Here is a 27050-nt window from a genome sequence, read left to right on the forward strand (position 1 = left end):
GGTTGGAAAGCCTAAGAAATTATCTACAACTTTTATTCAGACCATATGCCCAGATTCTGTCGTTGGGTTACTCAAAAATAGGATACAACCAAAATTGTTCTAGATTCCAGACTACGCAGACACTTCAATTGAAATCAGCCATATCTCACAAACCAGATCATATATATGGGTGATTCTAAAGGAATAAGAAATATACTTAAGTCTAGTTGCTCCCATAAAAATTTCATAATTTTTAGTCTAGTATATTTTGATTGGCATTGAGATAAGGGCAGACTGCTCTGAAAACAGATCCAGGAGAACAAGATATACCAAACCCAACTATTTATTTATTGACTCAAACTTTAATATTATTAACTATGAAACTTGCGGAAATGCCCACAAAGCACTCATTATAAAAATTCAACTCACACATAAACATAATAATAAATCAACTAGGCATACCAAAGTTCACACCGCACTACTAGACTCGACTTAACTCAACTTGACCCGTTCTACTAACGTCTTATTACATAAAAAGGACTCCAACACCTATGGGCGGAATTTATGGGGAAGCTCCTCGTACATCCTTGGCAGGTTGAGCCACACCCTTTGCTCATCTATCACTTGTTGGTATCTCTTAAGGGTTTCCTGCTGTGCCTTCAACTGATATTCCAGTCGTTGAATCTTCGCTACTGACTCAGCCAAAATGTACCATCACTTGGGTAGTTGGATCCGTGCCCTGAGGGTCCATCATTGCCCACTCCAATTCAAGGTGTTGGCGAGGGAGGAATCGATATTGGTCCTCCTTCATATCCTCAAAGCGACGACCACGGAGACCCATGCAAGCTACAGCGGCTGCATCTTCTATGCTATCTTCCACGGTGGCATAGTGAGCGTGGTGCACATAGTTTGAGTCCAGCTGATATGTGTCCTTTTGTTCATCCTTGATGGAGATGCACACACTGGTCTTCCAATAGGTGTCCTCCAGAGGGTGCGTACGCTCGGTGCAGACGTACTCCACAGCTGCGTCCCAATCACTGTAGTAGGTCTGAAGAATCCCCATAAGTCAGTGGTACAAAACGGAGGATTCACACCCTGGCTTGTACTAGACCTTCGTAGTCCATCCCAGGGGAGGGATCGGCTCATCCTCTTGAGCGGTGTCTTCCTCATCATCATCATCATCATCATCATCAGACAATAAGACGACCTCCACTTCTTTGGGTTCTTCTTCTTCATGCTCTTCTTGGAATGGCTCCGACGTAGGTGCAGGTGTTGGTGAATCAACTTCTTGTTCCTAGGGTTCCTCCTCCTCATGTGGCTCCATGGACAAGCCACGAGACGAGTAGTAGCCTTTGGTACTGATGCGAGCAGTCTTATTGGCACAAGGCATCTACAAAATTAGATTTAGTCAGATTAGAAGTAATAATTTTCATAACAGAGTGAGGCAAAAGAAGCATAAAACTTTAGCAAATAACAAGGGTGAGATGGGAAGCATGAAATAAGTGAAGCAAAAGAAGCTAAAACGACCATTGCTAACTAGGCTTGCGTCCTACAGTCAACACGGCTCTGATACCAATTTGTCACATCCAATTTTAAGGATAAAATGGGATGCAAAATCTTATGTGCGTTCAGAGATCAGTCACACACACAAGCCGACAAATTATAAATAGTATCATCACAAGTGTTTATTATATTACAAATAAGACAGAGTCTTCACATAAATGTAGCGGAAGCTCCATATCATAGGGACGTCCACTGGTTGACCACAAGTCTAGTAATCCTCAGGACAGTCATCATTACCATAGCCATCTGTTACCCATCTGGGATTTTTATCCAAATAATGAAGATAAACAAGCGTAAGTACATGTCGTACTCAACAAGTGTAACATGGGGTTCGTGAGGCTCAAAAGGCTTGACACAGGTTTAACAGCATTTAGCTTTTAGTTGTCACAATTTTAGCATAAGAGTAGCAACAAATTGTTTCAATCCCACAGTAAAACACATTATCAATGTAAACATGAATAATGAATGGCATAAATAGATAATTCTTAGTGATTGTCTATTTCATAAGTGTCTAAGGCCGCTCGTGACCGTGAGCACAGCTGATATACTAGTTTTACACTCTACAGAGGTTGTACAATTTCACTGTGAGTCGTGATACCCATATGCCCGGGTTAATTACTCCCAAAACACTTCCAAAGTGAGCAGGCAGGGTCACTATAAAGCCTTTCAAAGGTTCATCTAACAAGTTAGGGACATTAGATTCACTCGGCAAACAGATGTAGGAACCCCCTGTCGAATGGCACAATTCCATCGTGGCTATACACAAAAGAGTAGAGGCTTTTCTATACCCGATTCGTCAAACCATTCTTACGCCAATAAAGGTAACGTCTAACAAGCTAGAAAAGGTCCTCATACTGAGCTAAAGCTAGAGCCATGTAGCCCTCATAGCTGTACTGTAAGTCCCGGGTGATCACTTACAGATAAGTCCTTAGGGAGAGGAATCTAAAGCATTTAGAAAGTAGCTAAACACTCCAGCCCTCTGTTTCTAAGTTGCTAAAAATCATGTTTTAATATTTATTGCATATACCATTAGTCAAGTTACAAGATCATGGTTTAATTGAGCACTAGCAAAGCTACCCAATGCATATCCCATAGTAGACAAGGTATAAGTATAATTCTAGTGAATCCCTATCAAGGTGATACATGCAACATGAATTAAATGTATTAAAGTTGATAGAAAACAAGGATAATCCCATGCTATACTTGCCTTGAACAAAATTCTCCTGTTGATCCGGCTTGTCAAAGTAATACTCTTGGTCTCCCACGAATTGCTCACCGTATATACTCGATAATCACAGCAACATACAAGCATCCAGAAGCAATCATGCATAGCAAACAAAAGCTATAGATTATAATAGTACACCAATCATCATAAGATCAAGATGAAAAGTTTGTAAAATGAATCTACGTCTCACTACGAACACACAGACGCGAAGATCACAAAAATCGGAGCTAAAACGAAGAAGTTATAGATTAAACAAGATTTCCTTTAGTAAAATAATATATTAAATATAACCTTGAATTTTAAAAGTTGAAAACCTACTTAACAGTAGTATGAACATTTAGATTATGGAATCACGAACCTAACGCAAGTTGAACGGATCAAATTGGAGTTAAAACGGAGATTTTATGGCCTATAGAAGGTAGTGGTAGTTCTGTAAATAAGTGGACCTTGCTTTTTGAATTAAAATAAATAAAACCGGATTTTGAAATCGGCCGAGGACTGTGGGCATTATTCAAAGAAAAGCTAGGGGTCCTTTTGAAAGAAACCAAGGACGGCGGGTTAAGATCTGAATAATTGTAAGGGCCTTTTTGCAAATTTCGCAGCAAAGGGGTACGGTTGCATCTGGACCATTGGATCTAAAATCAATGGTGCAGATAAGATGAGAGCGGGGAAGAGAAAGCTAGCCGGCCGGAACAGGACCGATGTGGCGGCGCCATGGCCGGAGCGGGCGGTGCTAGCGATTCATAGCCTTCGGTCCACGACTGAGAGAAACAAGACCACGGGGAGAGAGAGGAAATCAAGGCGAACTCACCGAGACCGAAAACACGAGCGAGGAACCGACGATGGCGCGCGGCGGCTGCACGATCCCGACAACGGCGGCAGAGCTTAGGGTTGCGCGACGGTTGAAGCAAAAGCGAGGGCGGCGCTGGCTCTAGGATGGGGTAGGGAGGCAGCGCGGGCTCGGCTACTATTTATGGGCGGAACTTACTTGGGGTTCACGTCAGACATGGCATAGCGGAGGCGGATTCGGCAGCTACGGCGGTGATGGTGTCCGGCTTGGACACGAACCAAGGAAGGAGATGCGCCTGACATGCCGGGCCCTCTCGTCAGCGACTGAGAGAGGAAGGAAGGAGATGCGCGGCGCAGCTGCCTGCGGCCGAGCGAAGCTGGGCCGGTTGCGAAAGTGGGCCGGGAGAGAGAGCTGGGCCGCGCAAAGGAAACCAGGGAAGCGGGGTGACTAGGCCTGCGGGAAAGAGATGAAGCCGAGTTGGGCCAGCGGAGAAGAAAACAAGGCCGGGTGGAAGCTGGCTGCTTGGGCCGAAAGCAAGGGAGGGAAAGGAAATCCTTTTCTATTTTCTAAACCAATTTCCAAACAAATTTTAAATGCAAATTCAAATCAATTTAAAATCCGATTTCAAACCACACAGTACAAAAATAATATGCAGCAGCATGAATGCATAATCATGTAGGTAAACCTTATATTTGATTTTAATTTGATAAAATTTATTATTTTCCTATGTTGCATGCCCACACTATGGCATAAATAAATCCAATTCACCTATTTTTAAAATGTTGCAAATTTTAGGGTGTTGCAATTTGTGACTCTAAATAGACATATATACAATGAAAATATACTTAAAATTAATTTAATAATACTTATTTAGTATCATAGATTGTATTAGTTCTGTTATATATTTGATTAAATTTTAAATTGTTAAGCTCAAACTGTATTGTTTTATGACAGAGAGCTGTGATTCTGTGAACCATGGACGCGCAAATAACACGAACTTTTTTCAATCCCTGGTCATAGAGGCAAGGAAAAATCCGAGAAGATGTATGGGTGATACCGTGGAAAGGCAGAGTCTTTTCGCTGTATTTTCGTTCTGTCACCCTTGCAGCTTCTGTGCAAAAACATAGGACGATAATTATAATTTATCGAGTCTCTTTCTTCTGACCTTTTTCTAGCTGTGTTCAGACGCTGTCAGCATGGTTCATTTTTCTCTGACACGGCTTCAACTTCTCGTTTGCAAACAGGAACTTCGTGCTGCATTTCCTATTACACTGCCGGCAACTCCTCGCGCATCTTCGTGACTGCCGTCTCTGACCAGCCTGAAATTTGTTTCTCCACAGCTCGGTATATATGCCTGTGTATGGTGGTTCAAATTGCGTGGAGGGTGGCCTCTTCCTCCCTCCTCCGCCATCTATCCTGGCTCTCTAGTCTCTATCTCTATTCTGGCTACCTTTTGGTGCTGGGAACTGGAGTTTGTCTTGCCCATTTTGTCATAATAAAATGCTAGGGATATATGTTTCCTTTCCTTTCTTAAGGTCCTCCAAACCATTGCCTATGTTCGGCCTACATGTCGTTTACCAATCTTTCATAGAACTAGCCTCTCACCTCCAACATATATAAGATGGGCATGGATCCCTAGACCGTGACATCCCTTAGATTCATTTGAGTCTCCTTCAACATAGCCTCATTAGACAGCATCCCTTGACATTGCTCAGCGTCCCACATCAAGCCTCACCAAGCAACGTCCACGGATACATGAACTCCCTCCGAGGACACCATATGCCCATGTATAGGGCTACGGTATTACCTCACTAGGAGGGAATGAACCTATATAAATTTATGTTTTGTGTTAGCATCGAGCTCTCGGTCAAGTGCATAGGCCCATCATCATCATTGGGCATATACAATCCCATAATAACCATTGTCAGTGACAAAGAACACCAACAAGGAGGCTATCCACACTATCCAAGTTCCAATGATGGTTATCCCATAGTCAAGCGTTGCAAAAGGCAGGCCGCCCGACCTTTCCTTGGCCACTCGGCTTCCTTATGACAACCAAGCACAAACCACTTTTGCACACCACTCCAGGGAGCAGCCAATATTAATGTATTGTAATTGTCCCATCATGCCCTATTCTTGTTCACTATGGTATTTCTTATAATTCACTATGGTGCAAATAACCATGCAAAATAAGTGACTATGTGAGACTACAAATAATCAAACAAGTTCTTCATCATGAAGAACAAAGATGCATCAACATCATTAGCGATTACCTCACAAGTTTCATCATATATACCATCAATGCACAAGCCACAATATGCTTCTCCAATACATTTGACTATAATCCATGGTTTTGGCATGTGTTGTTTTATGAATATCCATATACCCTAATTGTCCTATACCAAGAGGTCATAATATATGTGATTCACTATCATAGTTGCATCCAGAGTTATGTTTATGAATATGCTTTAAATGTTGACAAGACAAAATATTTAGTTGATTAAAGTCGGCATGCATTGTTATACTTGCTCGAATTTCATTCCTGCTACATTAATATGCTTTTATAGAATAAATGAACTAAACATGCTAGTGAATGTTAAGTTTATCATCACCATAAGTAACATGAGTATTATTTTTCTGACATGCAAGCTTTGCCAAAAGTAGGAGGCATATGCTACACTTAAATTCAATAGACTTAGTATTATCACTTATTATTCCACAAGTTTGGTATGTTGACGTGTTTTGCAACCTATGAACATCTAATCTAGAGGTTTTGATTTAATTTTATTGAGGATACAAAAAAGTACTTGTAGTTACAATAATATGGGGGGTCAAATTACATATAGTAGATTGCCATGACATATCCCTTGTCAAAATAATCCAAATAAGCACACAGATCGCTTGATTTGGAGTACGGATGTGAAACTTATGGTAATTGCAACATGACCACGTCCACAAACCGCAAAAACTAAACTATCTAGTTTTCTTTATTTTCAAATCAAAATATTCCATTTCTTCTGAAACATATCTATTGAGTTGCTTTGATGTGTGGATTACAAGAGTTTTGACTCATGACCAAGAAGAATCCCCCTATCTTGTACTTCTTAATCTTTTCTCTCCACCCTACTTTGTCAAATCATATGTGTTGTTCTTCTCTCGTCTATTAAGGTGGTCTAATGAGCCTGCCGATAAGGGCAACCTAAGATGTACTTGCTTTGCATTGATGGGTCTCTATTGGACAATGGTTACTTAGTCTACCCAACGAATGAAAGAACCCCATTTATGAAATTGAGAGTCTTCAGTTTCCGCCGAAGGCATTATTGCAAGTTGTGCCTCTATGGATTGTATGTGATGTGCTCATATGTGCCAACATGAACATGGAGACTATTTATGATATATATATATATATATATATATATATATATATATATATATATATATATATATATATATATATATATATATATATATATATATATATATATATATATATATATATATATATATATATATATATATAAAAGAACCCCATTTCTGTTATTGGGAGTCTTCAATTTCCGTCGAAGGCATTATTGCAAGGTGTGCCTCTATGGATTGTATGTGATGTGCTTATATGTCCCAACATGAACATGGAAACTATTTACGTACATGAGTATATGTATCTATAACTAATATTAAAGTCTGTAGCGTTTCCTTGGTTCATCACTCTCTCCCATACCCATACAAGGAGCTGCAGAATCCGATGCTGAGACAAATTAGAATGCATGACACGATCATTAGATAAATGACTAAGCCCTCTGTTCTTATAACCATGCGTGGTACATAATTTAATTCCAAGACAAATTAAAACGTATGGCACAATTATTAAGTAAAGCTCCAAGCGTCAAGTCATTTAGATGATCATGCGACAAGTTATACATTCTTGGCCTGTTTGGTAGAGCTCCATCTGATTCTGATTCTCTATGGAAGCTGATTCTCTGAGAGAAGTAGTTCTATGGCTGAAAGTGATTCTCTTTGATTCTTTAACATAAACTCTCAAAATCACGATGGAGAATCACTTCACACAATCAGGAGAAGCTACTTTTTAACTCTCAGCCTCTTAATTAGTTCATTTCAGAGAATCACTTGAATCAGCAGAGAATCACTTTTATCTGAAAAACTGTTTGGCAGAGCTCCTGCCGGATTCAGTAGAGAATTAGCTCTGAGAGCTCTGCCAAACAGAACCTCTATTAGAGTGCACTATCATGTTTGCTAGTACAACGACATATACTAATTAAGTAAAAGTACTCCATAGACCAATATAATACCAATATACATTAATCTAGGGGCCGGCTGCCATGTTGGTTGCAGGCACTTGAATTCAATTAATATTTATCCTATGTATGAGGCAAAATAATAAAGAAGAAACTTACAATAAAAACAAGAATCTAAAACACAGTTCTTGTTTAGCATAGCGGAGTGTGATCATGATAGCATGAATATTAAATGTCAAATTCTTCGAACAATATTACCTCCATTTTCTTTTTATAAGACATAGCATGACACCGTATTTCAAATTACTATTTGAACATTTATTTATTTTACATTATATTATTTATGTCTATAAACTTTTTATAGTTGGATAGTATATTTCATCACAATACTAACACTATAGAGTATGAATTATTATAGCTCAAAATTCTTAGTCAAATTATTGGTCAAAGATTTTAAAGTTTAACCTTGATATATGTGTGCTGTCTTATAAAGAATATGGAGGGAGTAACAGTATCACACCTTAACTGTATTTAGATCAAGTTGTTTTTCATGGCTAGAGAGCTATTATTGTAAGCTATAAAACCATACTCCCTTCCTTCTAAATTATAAGTTGTTTTGGTTTTTTAATATATAGCTTTTTGTTATACACTTAGATATACATTATGTCTAAATACATAATAAAAAGAATGCATCTAGGAAAGCTAAAATGTTTTATAATTTAGAATCGCGGGAGTATTTATTATTATCGTTATTAGTCACTATATTGTTGATGGTTTACATGGACATCCTTGCATTACGGGATTATTATGGTTAGTTTGACAAAGCTTTGATCCCAGCTCGTCGGAGTGCATTTTGCAGATCCCTACCAAACGATTAAAATGCAACTGGGTTTTAGTGGTAAGCTGACAAGAATCGTTTCTCCATTTACACTACAAGCTGAGAGAAAAAAAAACACTGTCCACCGCTCCCCACTCAATCACCATCAGTATCACTTCATAATCGAATCTCACCTGCTCTTCACCCTAGTCCCCACCAAAATCACTTCACCTTAGAATCAATAAGTAAAGATCAAGAATCAAGAAGGGGAGCTCTACCAAATTGCCCCTTAGACATTATTTCACCTAGAGAAAGGGATGTACATTCATGTCATGAACCCCAAATCACCCTCGATTTCCTAGCTATAAGCATCTATGAGGACAAAATCTTGGAAAACTAAAAAGAAAGGAAGAAAAGGGAAAAGAAGGATAGGAGATGAATAATTCCTTGTTATTACAAATTATAAATTACAATAAAGGATATACCACCTGTCTGATATGTTACTGTTAGTGATTGTGGAGGGTAGGGTTCCATGTGTCATAAACACAGTAATGAGTAATGACATATCAGGAAATATTGCCAAATAAGTTCTCCATGATTGGCAGAGCAAAAATAAATTCCAAACATGGAAATGAATCAGCGTGAAGTACTGTGGTGTCAGTGTCACACGCGCGCGCGCGCGCGCGTCGGCTCATCTCCGTCCGCGCGTCCTTTATCCTTTCTTTCTTTCTCTCTTTTTGGAAGCAGAAAAAAATGCCTTTTGTCCTTTTCCGTGGCCAGGCGAGGAAGCCAAGATCCCTGAATCTCCAGTCCCAGCGAGCGAGAGGGAGCATGCGCAATTCTGCAAACCTCGCCAAGCCGCGGCCGCGGCCGCGGCCGGGATGGGTGGCGCCCACGCGCTTTTGGGCTGACGCGTGGCCGAACCGAATCCGCGCTTCCCGTTCCCCCTCGCCGCCCGCCCGCCGCGGCGGCACTGCTACTCAGCTGCCTCCGAGTGCCGCCTCCTCGATCCTCTTTATAACAACGGTAGGCCTCCGAGGCCTGACGCAGCGACGCTTGTCCGTGCTCCGCGGCAGTACCACAGCGACGCTTGACCTTGACGGGAGGGGTAGGGAGGGGGAGGGAGAGAGAGATGGAGAGGGAGGAGAGTGAGAGGGAGAGGGAGAGGGGGCTGGTTCCGCAGCCGCCGGCGAAGCGCATGAAGCTGGCACCGGTGGTGCCGACCGCCGGCGGCGGCGGTGGCCAGGTGGCGTCACCGAGGTGGCGGAGGCTGCGTCAGACCTTGCTCGTGGTGCTCTTCCTGGTGCGAGCGTGAGTGCTCCCATCCCACCCACTTCTGTTTCTTGAATCTCCTGGTCCTGGGTGCGCTTCTTCATCTTGCTCTCTGTGCGCGCAGGAGGACCACGGTGACGGCCAGCATCTCCCAAATCGGTCGCATGGTCAGCTACTCCTCCGACCCATCCTTACAACAATTGTTACTAGTATTTCTTGTCTGATTTGTTCACTTGCCGCCTATGCTGAAATTGGTGTTCACAGTTACTGAGCACCTCCTTAAATTGACCAAAATGCTCCTGTGATTTCACAGCTTCAGAGATATGTCGACTGCACCTTTCACAAGTATCATGGGATGATTTCCAGGTACAGTTTTTCTTCTCTTGCTGCAAGTCCCTACCTTTCTTATAACCATACGATTTATTCCCTCAGATGTAAGGATATCGGCCTTTATCACTTAGAGCAGTAGTACTATGGTTAGCACAACAATTGCGTGTACGAGTTTTTGTGAGAGCGCAAAATTTTTGTGTAGGTCCTTATCAGTGCTTTTCAAGAAAGAGAGATTGGATCGATTGGTAGGTGAGCCATGAGTGCCCATAGTTTTTTATTATTAGTTTCAGAAAATTTTCTCTGGCATGTATTTTATGGTGCAATCAACCAGGATTAGGTTACACTAATGCTAAAATGAAACCTTTAGTAGCATGGAAAAAGTGTTGTAAGACAAAGAAGAAAGGAGGTCTTGGGATTATCAACCTTAAAAGTCAAAACTCAGCCCTGCTTCTCAAACATCTTGATAAATTCTATAATCAGAGAGATGTTCCTTGGGTTAAACTTGTTTGGAGCTCTTACTACTCAAATGGGCAAATACCACATGCTTCAACTGATAAAGGCTCCTTTTGGTGGAGAGACATACTGAAGCTTTGTGACTTATTTAGAGGTATTTCAAGATGTACAGTTGGAAATGGCTCCACTGTTCTTTTTTGGTCTGATGTCTGGAACAACAACTTGCTCCAGGATAAATTTCCCAGATTATATTCATATGCAAAAAACAAAAAAAATCTCAGTTGCAAAATTTCTTACAAGTAACACGCTGGATTCTCAATTCCACCTACCTCTATCTGAACAAGCTTATCAGGAATACTTAGGGCTCCAGGAACTCATACAAAACATTCAAGTACAGGAAGATTCAAAGGACTCTTGGCATTACATGTGGGGAAATAGCTCATACTCTTCTTCTAAGTTTTACAATTTCCCATACAAGCATGTGTCCCCTCCTGCTCCATTCCTATGGATTTGGCAGTCCAAATGTTGCAACAAGCTTAGGGTGTTCACCTGGTTGTTGCTGATGGACAGACTCAATACCAGAAATATTCTCAAGAGGAAGAAGCACAAGCTTGAAGGAAACAACTATAATTGTGCCTTGTGCAATCACAATGTCGAAGAAACAGCTCTCCATCTCTTCTTCACATGCCCTTTTAGTCAGGCTTGTTGACAGCACCTTGGTGTTCAGTGGAACCTTGCGATGGATTTCTTCCATATGCTGTTGCATGCGAAAGAGGGGTTCTCAAACCCTTTTTTCATGGAAGTATTTATCATCAGTGCTTGGCAAATTTGGAAGCAAAGAAACAACTTCATTTTTAGTAGAGGCCAACCATCATTCCTTGCTTGGAAAACAGGTTTCATTGATGAAGCTCGCCTACAAGCTCACAGGATCTCTGAAAACAAGCGCTCTCCCTTCCTTTCTTGGATAGATTTGTGTACATAGTTTGGTCCAGCCTGCCTCAGGCTACCTGTCTCCTTCTTTTGCTGCTGTTTTTTGTTCTGTCTCTTTTGTACAGTTGGTTCTTTTTGGTTTAATAAATTACTAACAGTGGGGGCTTCCCCTGCTGTTGTTCTTTCAAAAAAAAAATTAGTTATTTATGTGTTTCTCACATTCAATAGTTCCTATATTACACTTATCCATTTTCTCTTATGAAGTTTCGCTACTCATTAGAAATCTGCAAATCTTTCTATCCCTAAAATAAAAGGTTTGTAACTTTTTGTAATTATTCTACCGCCACTGCTTCCTGCAACTAGGGACAGGATCAGTAACATACATTTTATAGAATTCATCCGTTTAACACAAGTATTATTTCACATCAAAGCACATTTATTTGCATTTATTTCCATTATCACTATTTTTAATCCTTTCTCTTCTCTATGGTTGTAGCAAGCTGGAGAGTTTTCAGGAGCAGATCGAGGGTCTCCGCCATGAAGTGGTTAGATTATCTTAGTACCTTCCATACATGATATCTGTAAATCCCTGTCTATGGAATCCAGTTTATGTTCATACTCATGATAAAACTCTTTATATAAAAATTATGACAGACACAATTGTCACGCCTGTGTTCCAATCACCACACTGATCAACAGACAAGGTAATGAACCCACAAATTTGTTTCTACCTGAACTGTACTATGCATCTCCTGTTTTGCTTGTTATCAAGTTGCCATTTCCATATAATACTTCCTTTGCATCCAGTTTAACAAGAGAAATATTTGAAACATCAATTTCTTGTTGCTATGTGATGAAACGAAGTACGTGTGTGCTGAATTTAAAAAATGCCAGGTGAATATGTTACTTGATTTTGGGCTTATCACACTTTCATTCATGCTGGTGTTTCAGACTAGAGGCAAATCAGGAGCATATTGCTGCTAATGGATCAAACACAAACACGCGACTGTGTTTCCTGAATGGTTTGGAGCCACCTGTTTACACGGATGAGAACTTAACATCTCAGAACCATGCAGCTATCAAACTTGCCATGTTTCAAGGTGACAAGGTGGTAGAATCTGGTGCGCTTTCGGAAGCAAAAATTGAGATCTTGGTTCTCCGTGGAGATTTCTCCAACAAATGCCGGGACAATTGGACTGAAGATGAGTTTGATAAGCATATACTGCAAGGTCGGGACGGGCACGATCTTGTCCTGGGGACTGTATGGTTAACCAATGGAATGGCTGAACTTAGCCAGATCCGTTTCAGGGAAGGGTCATCCAGGAAAAACGTCATCATGGCAGCAAGAGTTTGCAAGAACAAAAAGACTTGTGGTCGGGTTCAGGAAGCCATCATGAAGCCTGTGAAAGTTCTCGACCGCAGAAACAAACGTATGAACCTGGTTTTTCATATTGTCAGGTTTATTGCTGTTTCTGAATTTGTATTAGTCTAGTCTGATCATTTTTTTTTCAGCAAATGAGAAGAGGCACCCTCCAAGACTAGATGATGACCTATACCGCTTAGAGGAGATTGCCAGGGATGGAGCTTACCACAGGAGGCTTCAGGAGGTGCAAATCTATAAAGTGGGGGGCTTCTTGAAGGCTTTGAATGAGGACTCCAACAAGCTTCGTGTGGTAAAGAATTCTAAATGCATTATCCTGTATGCCCCTGTTTTGCAGCTATCTGTTTCATTCACATGATGTTGTTTTAAATCATGCAGATCCTCAAGATGGAAAATCAGCAAAATGCTTGGTCAAAACTGACTGAGCATGCTAGGGAGTGTGTTCTTGAAGATCGGCAAGAACTCAAACGGTACCACAGTAAAGAGGGCAACGTTGTGCTTTTCTTTAATTGCGTGCATGAGCTTGTCGGAGCAGCATTCCCAAGTGAGTATGTTGCATGCCAAAGATTTAACACAGCTCAGAAGGTACACACTGAACCCATGATCACCATATTACCAATATTACTATTGTGGCCATGTTCAACAACATCTGAACTTTGTTCATGTTGCAGGCTTTAGTGAACAAATGGAGATTGCATGCATATGAAAAACTGAAGGACATTTCACCTGATTTTGTAATGAAAGGCAATTTTCCTGAGCCGGTCTCTTCAAGAACAGATGTTGCTGCTGCACCTTCTGCTCTAGCAGTGGGTGCATCACAAGTTTTCTCTACTAATCAGCTTGCATATCAAGGTCACTCCGATATCACTTTCTAAATTCTGACTGCTCTTACATTCCTCGGTACAACTGATTGTCTGAGGCTGCAATTTCTATTTAAACCTCCAAGGAACTGGAGCAGCTGAATATTTGGCCCACAATGAACATGTAATGGGACAAATTTCCCCAGTGGCAAACTGTGGTCCCACCATTCCTAATAATGGTCCAAACACACACTATTACCAAGGTACTGTGATTTAAAAAGATGAATGTTCTCTCACATTATTTTCGTGATTGTTCCCCCATTATATTTTTTTAGAAACATTTTCCTCTTATGTCTGTCCTTTCCATGTGTTTTCTGTGTGAGTTTTTCTGATACAGTGATGTACTTACCAGGAACTGGAACAGCTGAAAATTTGCCCCAGGGCGAGCATGGAACACCTTACCAAATTGCAGACTGTGGTCCCATTGTTGCCGATCCTGATTATCTAAACACACGTTATTGCCAAGGTACTTTACTTCCAGAAATGAATTGTTCACTCTTCAAAAACATTACCAGGTCACTGATTGTTCCCTGAGTTATTCTGATATGATGAATTTAAACTTTACACAGCTATCCTGATGAAATGATTTCTAAACTTGACAGGCCAAGGAATTCCACTGCATAGTCAGCAGCAAGTAATTTCACCTTGGCCTCAAAACCCCCAAGGCATGATGGACTTTGCTTGCCCAATTGAGGTGATGCAGATAACCACAAAACGCATCCTCTTCTTTTGCATATCCATTGCTTCACAGATGCTTTGCTCACATTCTTGAACGGCTGGGCATTCCTTTTTGCAGTTGGCGGGCATGAACTTTGACCTGTATCAGGACTCAGGTGCATCAGCCTCTGCTCAAGCTCAACTTATGTTTGGGCCACGTAACCCAACTCAACCTGAATCAACCAGCCCTGCTGCTGCACAGCCATGGATGCCATCAATGGCTGAGCAAGATCAGGGACCCAGCTGCTCTGGATTTCCAGGATCAGGTCACCCCAACGACTTCCAGTAAGCACACAAGCCCTGGAAAATCGTTCCAGGTTGTGTTAATTGTGTGATGTGGTACCAGTATGTTTGTGTGTCATGTGCATAGCCATTGTTTGTACCAGCATGGTGTACAGATGTATGCTTTCGTGTGTTTGGCTGTTTGCAAATGTAGGTGATGCGTTTGCTAGTCCAAACAAGACTGTGTATTGTAATGACTTTTTTTTTCTTTAAACGCCACTGAGTTTTCCCCAGGAATATATAATTGACTGAATTTTCATGTGCATTGAGAACCCACACAGTAAAAAGGAAAACAGCATGACATAGCCCTTTCTAATAAGCATTTTAAGTCAAAACCAAGCCCTCCAATACGTGTGGAGTTCACGGCATAAAGTCAGCTTCATCATGTGTAAATTAAAAATTAGCAGATTTGACTAATGGCAACTCCAAGGCATTCAATTTAGAAGCTCACTTGGGATGAAAAAAGCTACAGATTTGAACACGCGGTTTCCCAAACACGTTTATGGCAGACTATACGCAGCGACGACTTAACTGTGACAAAGTCTTGTAGTCCAGTACTCCAGTTGATAAGTACGCGTTCTTAGCTTTGCGTTCTTAACTGTTTTGGGGATTAAGATATACATGTGAATATGTGATGTATCTTTAAATCATTCTTAGCTTGCTTTTTTTATCTTCAGTGAACATAAGTAATTGAAGTGTTGTGTCTACTCGTTTTTGCATTGTTGTTTGGATTGAGTCCACCTAATTTCTAGAATTAGTATGTAAATGGGGTATGTGTTATTCTTTTTATCAAGATTGTTTCAATATGGTTTACATCATGGATTAAGTCATCATCGCAATTTGGTATTTAATTTTGTTTCCTAATAATTCTATTTACCATTCTGGCTGGCAAGGTTTTTAAACTGATACTTCATTTCAACTGCACTCTAAAAGGCATAGTTTGCTAAGGTTTTTCATAAATCCATACACTTGTCTCCCCCTTTATTATATATGAGTTTCGAGGTTTGTTGCAGGTTGGGAGTAGCAATACGGACGTACAGATCATGATATGCATGTCCTAACACATTGAATAAACACATGTTATAATAACAATGTTTAGACATCAAGGTCTTGTTTTTGCCTAACGCTTGGACTGTTATGTTGCAACCCAAGTTTGTCTATCGTTACCATCGTAGGAGACTTATTTCATTATTCAACTTGGATGATGGTTTCTTCCAAGCTATTTTTATGATAATGTTCTTGCCATCTTTTATGCTTCAGTTAAATCTGTATTGTGCTAAATTCAATAGTTAAGTACAAGTAATGCTCAAGAATGATGTTGTCATTCTGGGGGGCTATATTGAGCTTTCTTCAATATCGGAAGAGAAAAAATCCATACCATTACGATTAGTATGTGCAAAATGAGTAACTGACGCAGTACCGTTGTCCACAAAGGCACAGAAAATTGGCAGTGTGAATGCAACGAAAGAACGCGAATCATTTCATCCAAATTTGACCAAATCATGCCGTTTTATTTTTCAAATAAAGCATTTGAAGAAAACTCGGTTCGGCAGTCACAGGCAGATTATTACCTACGCACATTCCAGGTTTCCAGCAGAACACCACAGGCACATGATCAAATGGCTGATTTACGATAGATAGGATCCATCCCGGCCTCCCAATATACATACAAGGCCCCATAATATCAGGTACCATGATGCCACCAAACTATAAATACATATACTCTATTATTATTCATGCAATGACGATGCATACTACGAAACATCCATATCCACAACTCATCTCCCCATTATCCCGGAGCAATGTCACCATCTCCCGATGGCAAATCAGCTAATCGTTACAACAACTGCGGCAGCACCTTGTGCTTGTTGTAAGGCCTATTTGCTGGTAGCAAGAGCTGCCTTCTCCACTCTCCTTTTGGGTTGCTCTCTTCATAAGATGTCGTCAAACATCAGGGACAAGACAAGCCCCTGCACGAATTGGCTCCTCCTGGTTCTCTCCTCCTTGACCTCAGGGAGCAAAGGCTCATCAACACTGGCAAATATCAGACATCAGTGAGTTCTTATGCGTGACATATAAGTCATTGATAAAAAATTGTTCATACAATATATTGCCCTATTCGCTTGGTTGATAAGCCATGGCTAAAAGTACTGTTGGTTGATTTGTTGTGAGAGAAAAATAATGTTCGTTGCCTGAAAAAGTACGGCTTATAAGCCAAGCGAACAGGGCGAACTATCTACGACATATGTTCCACCATGTACTAAGACATCAAACGGACTGCCCACACTATTAAGTTTATATTTTACCCACTACTAACTGTGAAGCAATGGCATAATTGGAACAGATGACATAACTTAGGTATTTTATATCTACGGCTTATAACAGGAGCAGTCTAGTCAGTGTCATTAGCTCTTTTCTTATTTTCTGTCATGATTCAACTTTATAAACAAAAATGATCTCAAATTATTACTCTCAGGAAATAAAAGTAACCTCTCTGCTGCTTTCTGCTCTAAGTTATCACTTCCCACTTCTGTCTCAGCCAAGGACTCTTTCTTAGCATCCTTTGGCAAATCTACTCCATAAAAGTTACCAACAAAAGAGGACAGCAGAGGATCAGGCACTGTGCTGACTGGGGCAGCACGAGACGATCCATTTATCCTCTCATGTAAATCTCTCTTCAATAAGGCAAGTGTTGAATAACGTGCCCCAGATGAACCTTTCTGATTTCTCCACTTATCCTGCACATGAATTTGAGGAGTCAAATAATGAAAGTTTGATCTAGTTTCCAGATTTTAGTCAAAAACAAAAATTATATATGATTCACAGTATATATAAACTGAAATAATTGACTTATGATGCATGTAAAGGTAATGATACCTTCAAGAAACCTCGATGCTTTGAGCTGATGTGGTCAAACAAGTTCTTATCAACCTTATCTGTGCAAATTGGGCACACCTGAAAGAACAAAAGCACAGAAAATTAGCTACTGAAAAAATGGTACAAACTTGTGGTATACTTCAACAGAAAAGACATTTCTGCTGCCTTGATCTATACAACAGAGGGAGCAAGAACAAGGCATGGATTATTTTCGCAACATTCAACTATTTGTGGAACATGGACATTTAAGGCACATAATTTCATTGAACATGCAACCGTCTGCATAGCAGAACATATACACAAGCTTCAACTGCATATAAACTACTGAGCGTGTGATCAAACCATAGTTCAAAGATTTCAACATCCCAATTTAAAGATAATAATAAACAGAATATGAGGTCCAGAAATTATTCTGTCCAATGATAAAATTCACGCCAACAACTCCTTCCTTCCCACAAGGCCTCCTATATTGAAACTTGTTGGCAGGTCTGATTGTAATAGTTACAGTCACATAGCACACTAGCTATTGCATTGTTAGTGATCTAACTCACTAAAAGTTTGAGTATTTCTAACTAACACTTTATTCCATAGCCAAAGTGATAACTCACTAAAAGTTAGAATATTTCTAACTAAAACTTTATTCCATAGTCAATATTGGGGTGTTGATTATATAGTTTTTATACTAACTAGAGGACGGTAAAGGTGGGTGTTGGATCCATAGGCTCCACATCAATGAAAAATAAAATGCCTTTTCTTTTCCATAACTTCTCTACTACCACAAAGAACAGCCTGGTTTGAATTGAAGCGGCACAGGACTGATCAGCCAGTTGTAGGGTTGAACAGCACAAGACTGAACAGCTAGTTGTAGGGCTGTACATGGATTAAGCTGCACAAAATAAGAATAGCATAAATGCCATCCACTAATCCAGTATAAATAGCAGGTCGGATAGCCTTAGGGCTTCACGAAAAACAATACTTCAATAATTTCAGAAATAGAAACAAGTGAAGACCAAAATTGCATGACCAAAACAGAAAGTGATGACCAAAATGTTTAAGATATCGATTCAAAGATGCACATCACCCAATTTAATGCAGCTATCAATAGTCTTTAGAACACTGGGTGCTAAAGTAGCTAGCATGCAGTGTTTCGCCAAGTTGAATAATGGAGAGAAAAAAGTAAGTCATAAAAAACTTCCATAAACATCCACTGGGAATAAATAGATCATTTCCTGATACTAGGAATCACTTGCAAATAACAGAAAGTGGGAAGCAAAATCTAACACAATTGCTCAGTTTACATGGTATACCATCATTCAAAGATGCATGCTAACTTTATAACATATTTCTTACCACAAAACATGAAACTAAAGCAATCAATAACATAAATATTACCCACTCTAAAATCAATAATTGCTGTATCATAGAAGAAATTTTCACATGTACTAATCTGCCAATTCCTTACAACAGCAGTACTACTGCAATTACATTGCACAAGCACTAAACATTAACAAAATGCACACAATCACAGCCATAACGAATACAACCATAATATAGTGCTAGTGGCCCAACATTGACATAGCAGAAATAGGCAAATAGCAAGCACATCACGGCATATTTTTTGGGCTAGAAAATATATGTGCAAGCAATAAATGAACATTTATCACAACAAGGGTGAATTTAAAATTTACAATGCTATAAAAATCAAGCCCAAAATTGTGAAACATTTGATCCAAATCCAACAAGCCACAAAATTGTCTTATTTACACCCAACTCAAGAATGCAACTATGTTATGTGCAGTCATATTCAATGCTTGATACAGTATGATAGTGAGGCTTGGTCTTCATGTTTTGATCTTGATATTGCCCACTGTCGAATGAGTAACATTGTCATGAACCACACAATTTGATGTTCAATTTGTGGTCTAATGCTTAATAAAATCTGTGACTCTAAACTAAAGGTGACTGTTAATTCACTAGTTTGTAATCATGTTCGCAGTATTTTAAAAATGTTAAAAACTGAGATTTTTAATAAAAAACTATGGAGCAGAACTACCGTGGTATCTTCAGAAGTGTCAATGCCACACTGTTGTTACAGTGATCTAGATTAATGGGGGCATTAACACAACACACTTGCCAACAAACCAATGATGAAATGCACAAATATTTACCAAAAGTAGATGAAACTTTTGGTTTTAACCAAATAGTCAATATAATTCATATGCCAAAATAGAAGTGACACGCAAACTCCTACATGTATATCATCATCTCAACTACATGAGCATCACACCTAACATAAGCTAAGGCATCATATGTATATCACAATGGAGGAGGGACGGCAGTATTAACTAGACTAGCAGAATATGCACAGCCCAACAAAACTAGAGATATTCAAATCTCAACAAGGAAAAACAGCTAATGACACAATCAGTATAGTAGCACTTAATTCCACAAAAAAATTCCACCCTTATGTCTCAAATTATTGCTGTAAAACTCTCAAGGAACACTCCAACAAAACCACATAAAATATTCCCATCCAGTGGCGCTAAGGGGAAACCCAAGCTTGCAAAGAAAATACCCCAAACCACAAGTATATATCATTACATAAGAACATGGATCAATATACTGCCCCAAACACTAAGATCTTCTAATTACTTCTTAGCAACTAACAAAGAAATGTTGCTACTTGAAAATAGATTAATGGAGACATTGCATGCAAAGTGCATGGAAGACTGTACTTCGCCACAAAACAAGGGAAATAATGAAAAGGTTACAACAAACAAGTCAAGCATGCAACCAGTTATTTAACATAGAGCAAATGTTTTGGCTGAAAAATATCATTAAAAGAAAAAAAAAACAAACTTTTAACAATTAAGAAGCAGAAAGCAGAACTGATCCTACAATTAAAAGCACAATTTCCAAACAAAATAAATCACATTGGATGTAATGTTAGCCCAACCACACAATGACACAAACACTACATCATGGACCATTAGAAATGCCTAATATATACATTAAAGGGCATTGTTAAAAACTGTAATCTAACAACACCAACTGGACATTCAGGGTACAGTAAAACTAAGGGAGAAAAGCTTTCATAGCTGAAGACAGGTGAAGCAAGCTGATATGCCATGCGCTGAAGCAGAGGCACCAAAGATTCCTAACAAAAATCCCTTCTTTGCATCTGAAACCAACTTAGTCAACGCATCATGCATATGAGCACGAACACCTTAGACACCCTAAAAAAAGATTCTATCTTTGCATCTGGTATATTATCTAAACAGCAAAATAAGAAGCTCAAACACTTTCTATAAGCGCATAAGCAACTTGAAAACCAAAAGCACATCTTTGCAATGAAAATTATAACCTAGGACTAAAATCAGGCTCAAACGCAGACAAGAAAACTAGAAAAACACAACATTTACAACTGAAATCTCAATCTTAACAACTAAAAGGAGCCCAACAAAACGCTTGGTATATAAACATAAGCACCTTGTTCACTGGAACAATCCCATCTTGGGGTCTAGAATCATAGCTCTGCAAATAAAAGTAGCATAGCAAGCTTGGTACAAAAGCAGGCATAACTTGCACAGCCCAGAATTCCATCCCAACAGCTACTAGAAATCCCAGAACTAAAATGAGCTGATACATGCAATGCTGTACTAGCAGATGTGTCTTACACACCCCAAAATCCCATCTTTACAACTACCAATCTACCACAGATAAATAAAAGCAGCTCAATCACACTCTCTATGCAAGGAGGAGGACCATCCGCGCCCGAAAGATGACATCTTTCCATGTAAGATCTAACATTGACAGCTAAATCAGGTCAAAGACGCAGGCATTCCCCATACCCTACCGAAATAAAAACCCAACAATGTTCCGCGGAACATCATGGGATGAACAACCGACTGTCTGCTGCTAGAAGAGCTCCTAGTAGATAGAAAAGAGTAAAAATTGCATATTCCCATAAGAGAACGAGATGAAATTACCCCGGCATTGGCCTCCGCGTGGTGCTCGTCATCCATGTGGCACCACAGCCCCACCGCGTCCAGCTCCTCGCCGCAGAACGGGCAGGGCAGCTCATCCCCGAGCCCGGCACCGGCCGCCCGCTCCTCCTCCTCCTCTTCCTCCTCCTCATCACTCCCCTCCACCTCGTCGAGCCCGATCAGCGCATCTGCGGCAGCACAAAACCCCATTAAAACCTCCACCACAGATCTTCGAAACTCCACACAGGACCCGCAAAATCCTCGAGATAACAGGGGGGAATCGGATATCTGACTCACCGAAAGGAGTGCCGCGGTGGTGCCTGGTTTCGGCGGCGGTGAGGCGCTCGTACACTTCCATGTCCATGGCGGTGGCGGTGCGGCGCCGCCGGAACAGGGGGGCGAGGCTCTTGGCCCAGCTGGGGGAGTCCCGCCCGAGCTTGCGCGGGCGAGCGGGGCGGCGGCGGCGGCAATCTTAGGGGTGAGGCGCTTAGGCTAGGGTTTTGCGGCGGATGCGGGAGAGGGATTTGTAGGGGGGAGAGAGAGTGAGGGAGGGAGACACCGACAAAGGGAGGGACGAGAGAAGCGTGGGTGTCTCGGAGGTTTGGGCAGCATTGAGTGAACACGGGAGCTCTTGCTTAGGGAGGAAGGCGGCTCTTTTGCAGAGACCCCCTCGAATTACTTGGAATTCTTTTCGTATTGTGTTCGACTTCTGAAGTTAAATGCTGGCCAGCTAACCCGCCCGTTATTCATCAGCACTACACGTTAGGCTTGCACAGCTCGTGGCAGCTGTATAGCATCATCATTCATCATTTTGCAAAACAACCAAGGCCTTGTTTAGATGCCAAAAAATTTGGCAAAATGCACTGTAGCGGTTTTCGTTGTTATTTGGCAATTAGTGTCCAATTATAGTCTAATTAGGCTTAAAAGATTCGTCTCGTGGATTTCGTCTAAACTGTGTAATTAGTTTTATTTTTTATTTATATTTAATGCTTCATGCATGCGTCCAAAGATTCGATGTGACAGGGAATCTTGAAAAATTTGGCAAAATTTTGGAGAACTAAACTGGCCCCAAGCTGGTGAAGCCTTCCGAGGCTCTCTTTGCCACGATTTTTTTTTTTTTGGCTTCTCTAAGAACTGGTGAAGCTAGAAAAAATCACATTTTTATGGCTTCGGCTTCCAGATCAAAACGGATTCAGCTTCACTTTTTATTTTACTTTGTTTTAGCTTCTCAAGCCGTTTTCAAATACGAGTGTCTGACAGGGCTTCTCTCAAAGAAGCCCTTGAAGCCACAGATGAAGCCCTCTAGAAGTCGTACCAAAGAGGACCTAAGAGGCTTCACCGGCTCATGCACTGTTGCTACAGTGCAAAAGAAAGATGAGAAGCTAGAGCCGGCACATGATGTGTCAAAGAGGCCTTTAGTCTTTTTACCTTGATCCTTGTGTATACCAAGAATCAATGGTGGTGACATGAATTGAGGGGCAGGAAAATAACATTTGTGTCTCAAGGTATGGATTGTTAAGAAACATAGTGATCGGTAAACAATGGCGAGAGTAGGAATCAAAGCATAAAGGATGTAGGGAAAACTCATTTTGCATCACATACATAGTGTGGGTTGTTAATAAGAAACATGGGCATCTACAAAAAGAACTCCCACTACTATATAAATGGTTTTTCCTATAATATTTTATCGTTGGTTCATAACGAACAAGCAGTGAACATCATTGTCACCACTAGTTTGTTATGGAACTGACGGCGAAACCCGATGCTGCTTTCATCGCCAGCTCATAAAACTAGAGAGCTTGGGCATGCATTCATTTGGGTTTTGTATCACTCTTCCGCCCCACTTTATCTCTCCTACTCTCATTCTTAGCCACAACATCCTCCCTGGCCCCCCTCCGCACCTCCTCTTCCACCTTGCCTCCCTCTGCACCCATCCCCTCCGCTATATGGTCGACAACCCCACCCGTATCCTCTCTGTCCTAGACTCCTTCTCCATCAACATCGTGCTCCACATTGTTGTATCCTCTCCGCACGCTAATCTTGGGGCGGTAGTGGATTTTGAATCCGAGCAATGGCGCCTGACGTAGGAAGAACATGGGTGATGGGATCTTAGCAGGGAGAGGGGCACATGGTAGCGTCAAGTTAGATTTGAAGGTAGCGGTGCTCCCGTGTGGACGGGTGCACGATTCCCTAGGTCACGAGTCGCTTGAACCAAGGAAGGTGGGTTCATGCTCGACGAGGACAGGAAATCACCCTTGAGCTATTCCTCGGTCCGATCTTGTGTTCTAGTCAAAGATGGGGGCAGCAGGGAGTCGCGGGGTGTGCCGCACTTATTCGTGAAGCTGTTGGTAGTCCAGATTGATCTCACAATGGCCTAGGTCTAGCCGCTCCTCAATGTCTCCCTCTTCTTCTCTCTCTCATGTCGTTCTCCATTTCGGATCTACTAGCAAGGGAGGCTCTTTGTAGTGGTACGGTGCTCGTGGAGAAGAAGCTCTAGGCTGATGTTGCTTAGATCTACGAGAGGTTGGAAGCAAGGGGGGTTTGGTGGAGGCGGTGGAGGGCTCAGTGGGCTTCAAGGAGGTGGCGGCAGGTTTTTTTCAAAAAAAAAACATTCAGTTATTACTGTAGTTTTTCCAAACAATGGTGATTATCTTTGTTTTCTATATAATGCCAACTATCATCGCCAATATAGCACAAACAACGGTGATAGGAGCAGCAGACTCTCTATATATATCTTTCCAAAATGCTAGAAATAGAGATTTTGGTGAAAAACTATCCTCCAACAGCTTCTATAAATGATTATTTAGATATAGACATTTCCTATTCCGGATTTTTCGCTAGCAAAAAATAGAAGACGAGAATTTCTCTCTTGAGTGCGTATGAGATATAGAAAAACTGTTGGAGAGAAAAAGATATAAAAAACGGTTTTTATACAAATAACTCTCCAATTGATGATTTAGAGAATGAGATTTAGAAAGGCTCATGGAGATGCTCTTATCCACCACCGGTTGTGATAGCTATCTTTAGCAGTGTCCATTACCATGCCAAGCCAACATTTGTGGTGATATGGGGAAATAGGTTAGTTTTTGACGTAAGAAAAACAGATTAGTTTCATCCTGATGCAACTACCCTCTCACGTGTGTTATCTATATATAAACCAACAATATGAAACAATGTATATTCCAGTGCACTATTCTATCCATAACTAAATATATATTTTCTTTTGGAAACACAAATATGAACGTCCATAGGTCGACTTCATGCTGATACACTGATGCTAAGTGTTCTTCATTTTAAAAATTATTAATAAGCGATGCATAAAAATAAATGGAGGATAAATACATTACATGCATGGCAATTGATCCTACATTTGTCCTTGCAAAAAGTTGTCTCTTCATAGAGCTGGTATGGATATTTTTCACAAATTAATACAACTAGAATTACCCTAATAGCACCTTCATAAAACCAAATTAAATGGCGTGAACAGAGAATTTAAGGAACAAAATTCTCGTAGCCGTAGTGGATTAGCAACACCGGCTGTTTGTGCGCGCTCTGTAATAGGTTATGAATGCATGACTTCAAACACTATATTTACATGATTAACTTAAAGACAAAAAAAGCAAAATAATAAATTAGAAATCTGGTTGTATATGCCTTAAATTGCTACTTAGTATAGTTCTATATCCATGTCTTTGAACAATAAAGCCACATTTTAGTTCAACTTATGTTGAACTCTGATGAACTAAGCACATGTTTAAAGTATCTTATACAAAAGGAAATAAATATATAAATAAGACCATGCTAAACAATAGTATTTGGTGTATGAGTGACCACATTTGCCAAGCCTCTATCTCATGCCACGAAAACCCATCCCGGGTGAAAGGCTCGATACTTGTGTGAAACATGTCTCTTTTAAATTGAGTTTCTTCTGAATCTGAATGGAGATTCCCAACTTTTTGTTAGATTTTCTTTATAGGACTGAATTGGAAATGTATCACCTTTTTCACCAGAAACAGCCAGGGCGAAGACACTCAGTTATTAATATTAAATAATTCTCTAAACCAACAAGCTCTCGTAGCTCAGTTGGTTAGAGCACCCGTTTAGTAAGCGGGAGGTCTTGAGTTCGACTCTCAACGAGAGCATATTTTTCAGCTTTTTTGCACTTTTAGCTATTTGTTAATTTTTCTTTTGCACTTTTAGCTGCTTGAGATTTTTTTGCACTTTTAGCTATTTGTTAATTTTTTTTTGCACTTTTAGCTGTTTGTTAATTTTTTCCCTCTTCAGTGTTTGGAAGGCAATAATTCCTGTTCTTCTAGGTCAAATGTGTTGAGAGCACTTTATCAATAAAATATGTGTTGAGAGCACTTTATCAATAAAATATGTGTTGAGAGCACATTTTTTCATTTTTAGTTGTTTGTTAATTTTCTTTCCGCTTTTTTGCATTTTTAGCTGTTTGCTATTTTTTCCTCTTTAGTGTTTGGAAGGCAATACTTCCTGTTCTTCTAGGTCAAATGTGTTGAGAGCAGTTTTTTTTTCATTTTTAGTTGTTTGTTAATTGTCCCCATCTTTAGCGTTTGGAAGACAATACTTCCTGTTCTTCTAGGTCAATGTGTAACGCATCATCTTGTTTCACGTGTTTATTATTTTTTTTCCTCTATAGTTTTTGGAAGACCATCAGCCTGTTCGCTGGTTGGTTTCTGAGCTGATAAGCTCGGCTGGTGCTGGTTTGTTGTAAGAGAAAAATATTGTACCATAGCTAATAAGCCCTGGCTGAAACCAATAAGCGAACAGGCTGAATGCATCCTGTTCTTTTGGTCAATGTGTGTAAATGTGTAATGCATAATCTTGGAGGCATCATGCGCTGGCGTTCCCTCTTTACTTTAGTGTTTGGAAGACAACATACACCCTGTTCTTCTTGGTCATCAGTTTGCAATGCACCATCTTGGAGGCAGCACATGCTGGCGTTAGATATTTCTGAGGACTGGATGCTTTTGATTCTATTCTATTCTATTCTATATATAGAATCATAGTGGTTAGCCATTTTTTTTATTTTTATACTTGTGCTGTACTGATGCAGGTAGCTTTGCTGCGAGAAAAAAAAAATCTGATCCACCCATCGTCTCTATATATTGTCATCATTCAATAGCCAGTAGCCTACAATAGCTAAGTAGCCAACACAGAGAATCTTGTAGGGCACTTTTTTCTCTACAATATATGTGTGTCACTAAAATAACGTAAAAAACTTCATGTTTTTATTCTTTTTCCTAAGTCAAACTATCCAAAGTTTGACCAAATTTATATACAAAAATACTAATACTTATAGTATCAATAAGTA

The 27050-nt window shown here is 40.2% G+C and overlaps 2 protein-coding genes and 1 non-coding gene across 4 annotated transcripts; 2 read left to right on the forward strand and 1 right to left on the reverse strand.

Moving 5' to 3' along the window:
* The first annotated feature begins 9386 nt into the window (after positions 1 to 9386).
* On the forward strand, positions 9387 to 15123 carry LOC136504328 (protein SAR DEFICIENT 1-like). Of its 2 annotated transcripts, XM_066499212.1 has the most exons (13): positions 9394 to 9938; positions 10024 to 10066; positions 10213 to 10265; positions 12109 to 12157; positions 12267 to 12316; positions 12564 to 13042; positions 13125 to 13285; positions 13372 to 13578; positions 13665 to 13845; positions 13940 to 14056; positions 14206 to 14319; positions 14456 to 14547; positions 14650 to 15123. In XM_066499212.1, exons 1-13 carry the CDS (start codon positions 9760 to 9762, stop codon positions 14857 to 14859), a joined length of 1935 nt encoding a protein of 644 aa, XP_066355309.1. In that variant the 5' UTR covers positions 9394 to 9759; the 3' UTR covers positions 14860 to 15123. The 2 variants fall into 2 exon arrangements, with proteins under 2 accessions (XP_066355310.1, XP_066355309.1); XM_066499213.1 differs by lacking the exon at positions 14650 to 15123 and having other exon boundaries at positions 9387 to 9938; positions 14423 to 14547.
* A 1341-nt stretch (positions 15124 to 16464) lies between these two features.
* LOC136505112 (protein DEHYDRATION-INDUCED 19 homolog 2-like) lies at positions 16465 to 22335 on the reverse strand. Its single transcript, XM_066500210.1, has 5 exons — positions 22013 to 22335; positions 21719 to 21903; positions 17730 to 17807; positions 17343 to 17590; positions 16465 to 16886 (listed from the first exon to the last, which is right to left on the reverse strand). The coding sequence occupies exons 1-5, from the start codon at positions 22077 to 22079 to the stop codon at positions 16784 to 16786; spliced, it is 681 nt and encodes a 226-aa protein (XP_066356307.1). The 5' UTR covers positions 22080 to 22335; the 3' UTR covers positions 16465 to 16783.
* A 3448-nt stretch (positions 22336 to 25783) lies between these two features.
* TRNAT-AGU (transfer RNA threonine (anticodon AGU)) lies at positions 25784 to 25857 on the forward strand. Its single transcript has one exon. It is a non-coding gene; the product is annotated as a tRNA-Thr (tRNA).
* The last annotated feature ends 1193 nt before the right edge of the window (positions 25858 to 27050 follow it).

The sequence above is a fragment of the Miscanthus floridulus genome, chromosome 14 (genome assembly GCF_019320115.1).
Source record: "Miscanthus floridulus cultivar M001 chromosome 14, ASM1932011v1, whole genome shotgun sequence".
Taxonomy (NCBI): domain Eukaryota; kingdom Viridiplantae; phylum Streptophyta; class Magnoliopsida; order Poales; family Poaceae; genus Miscanthus; species Miscanthus floridulus.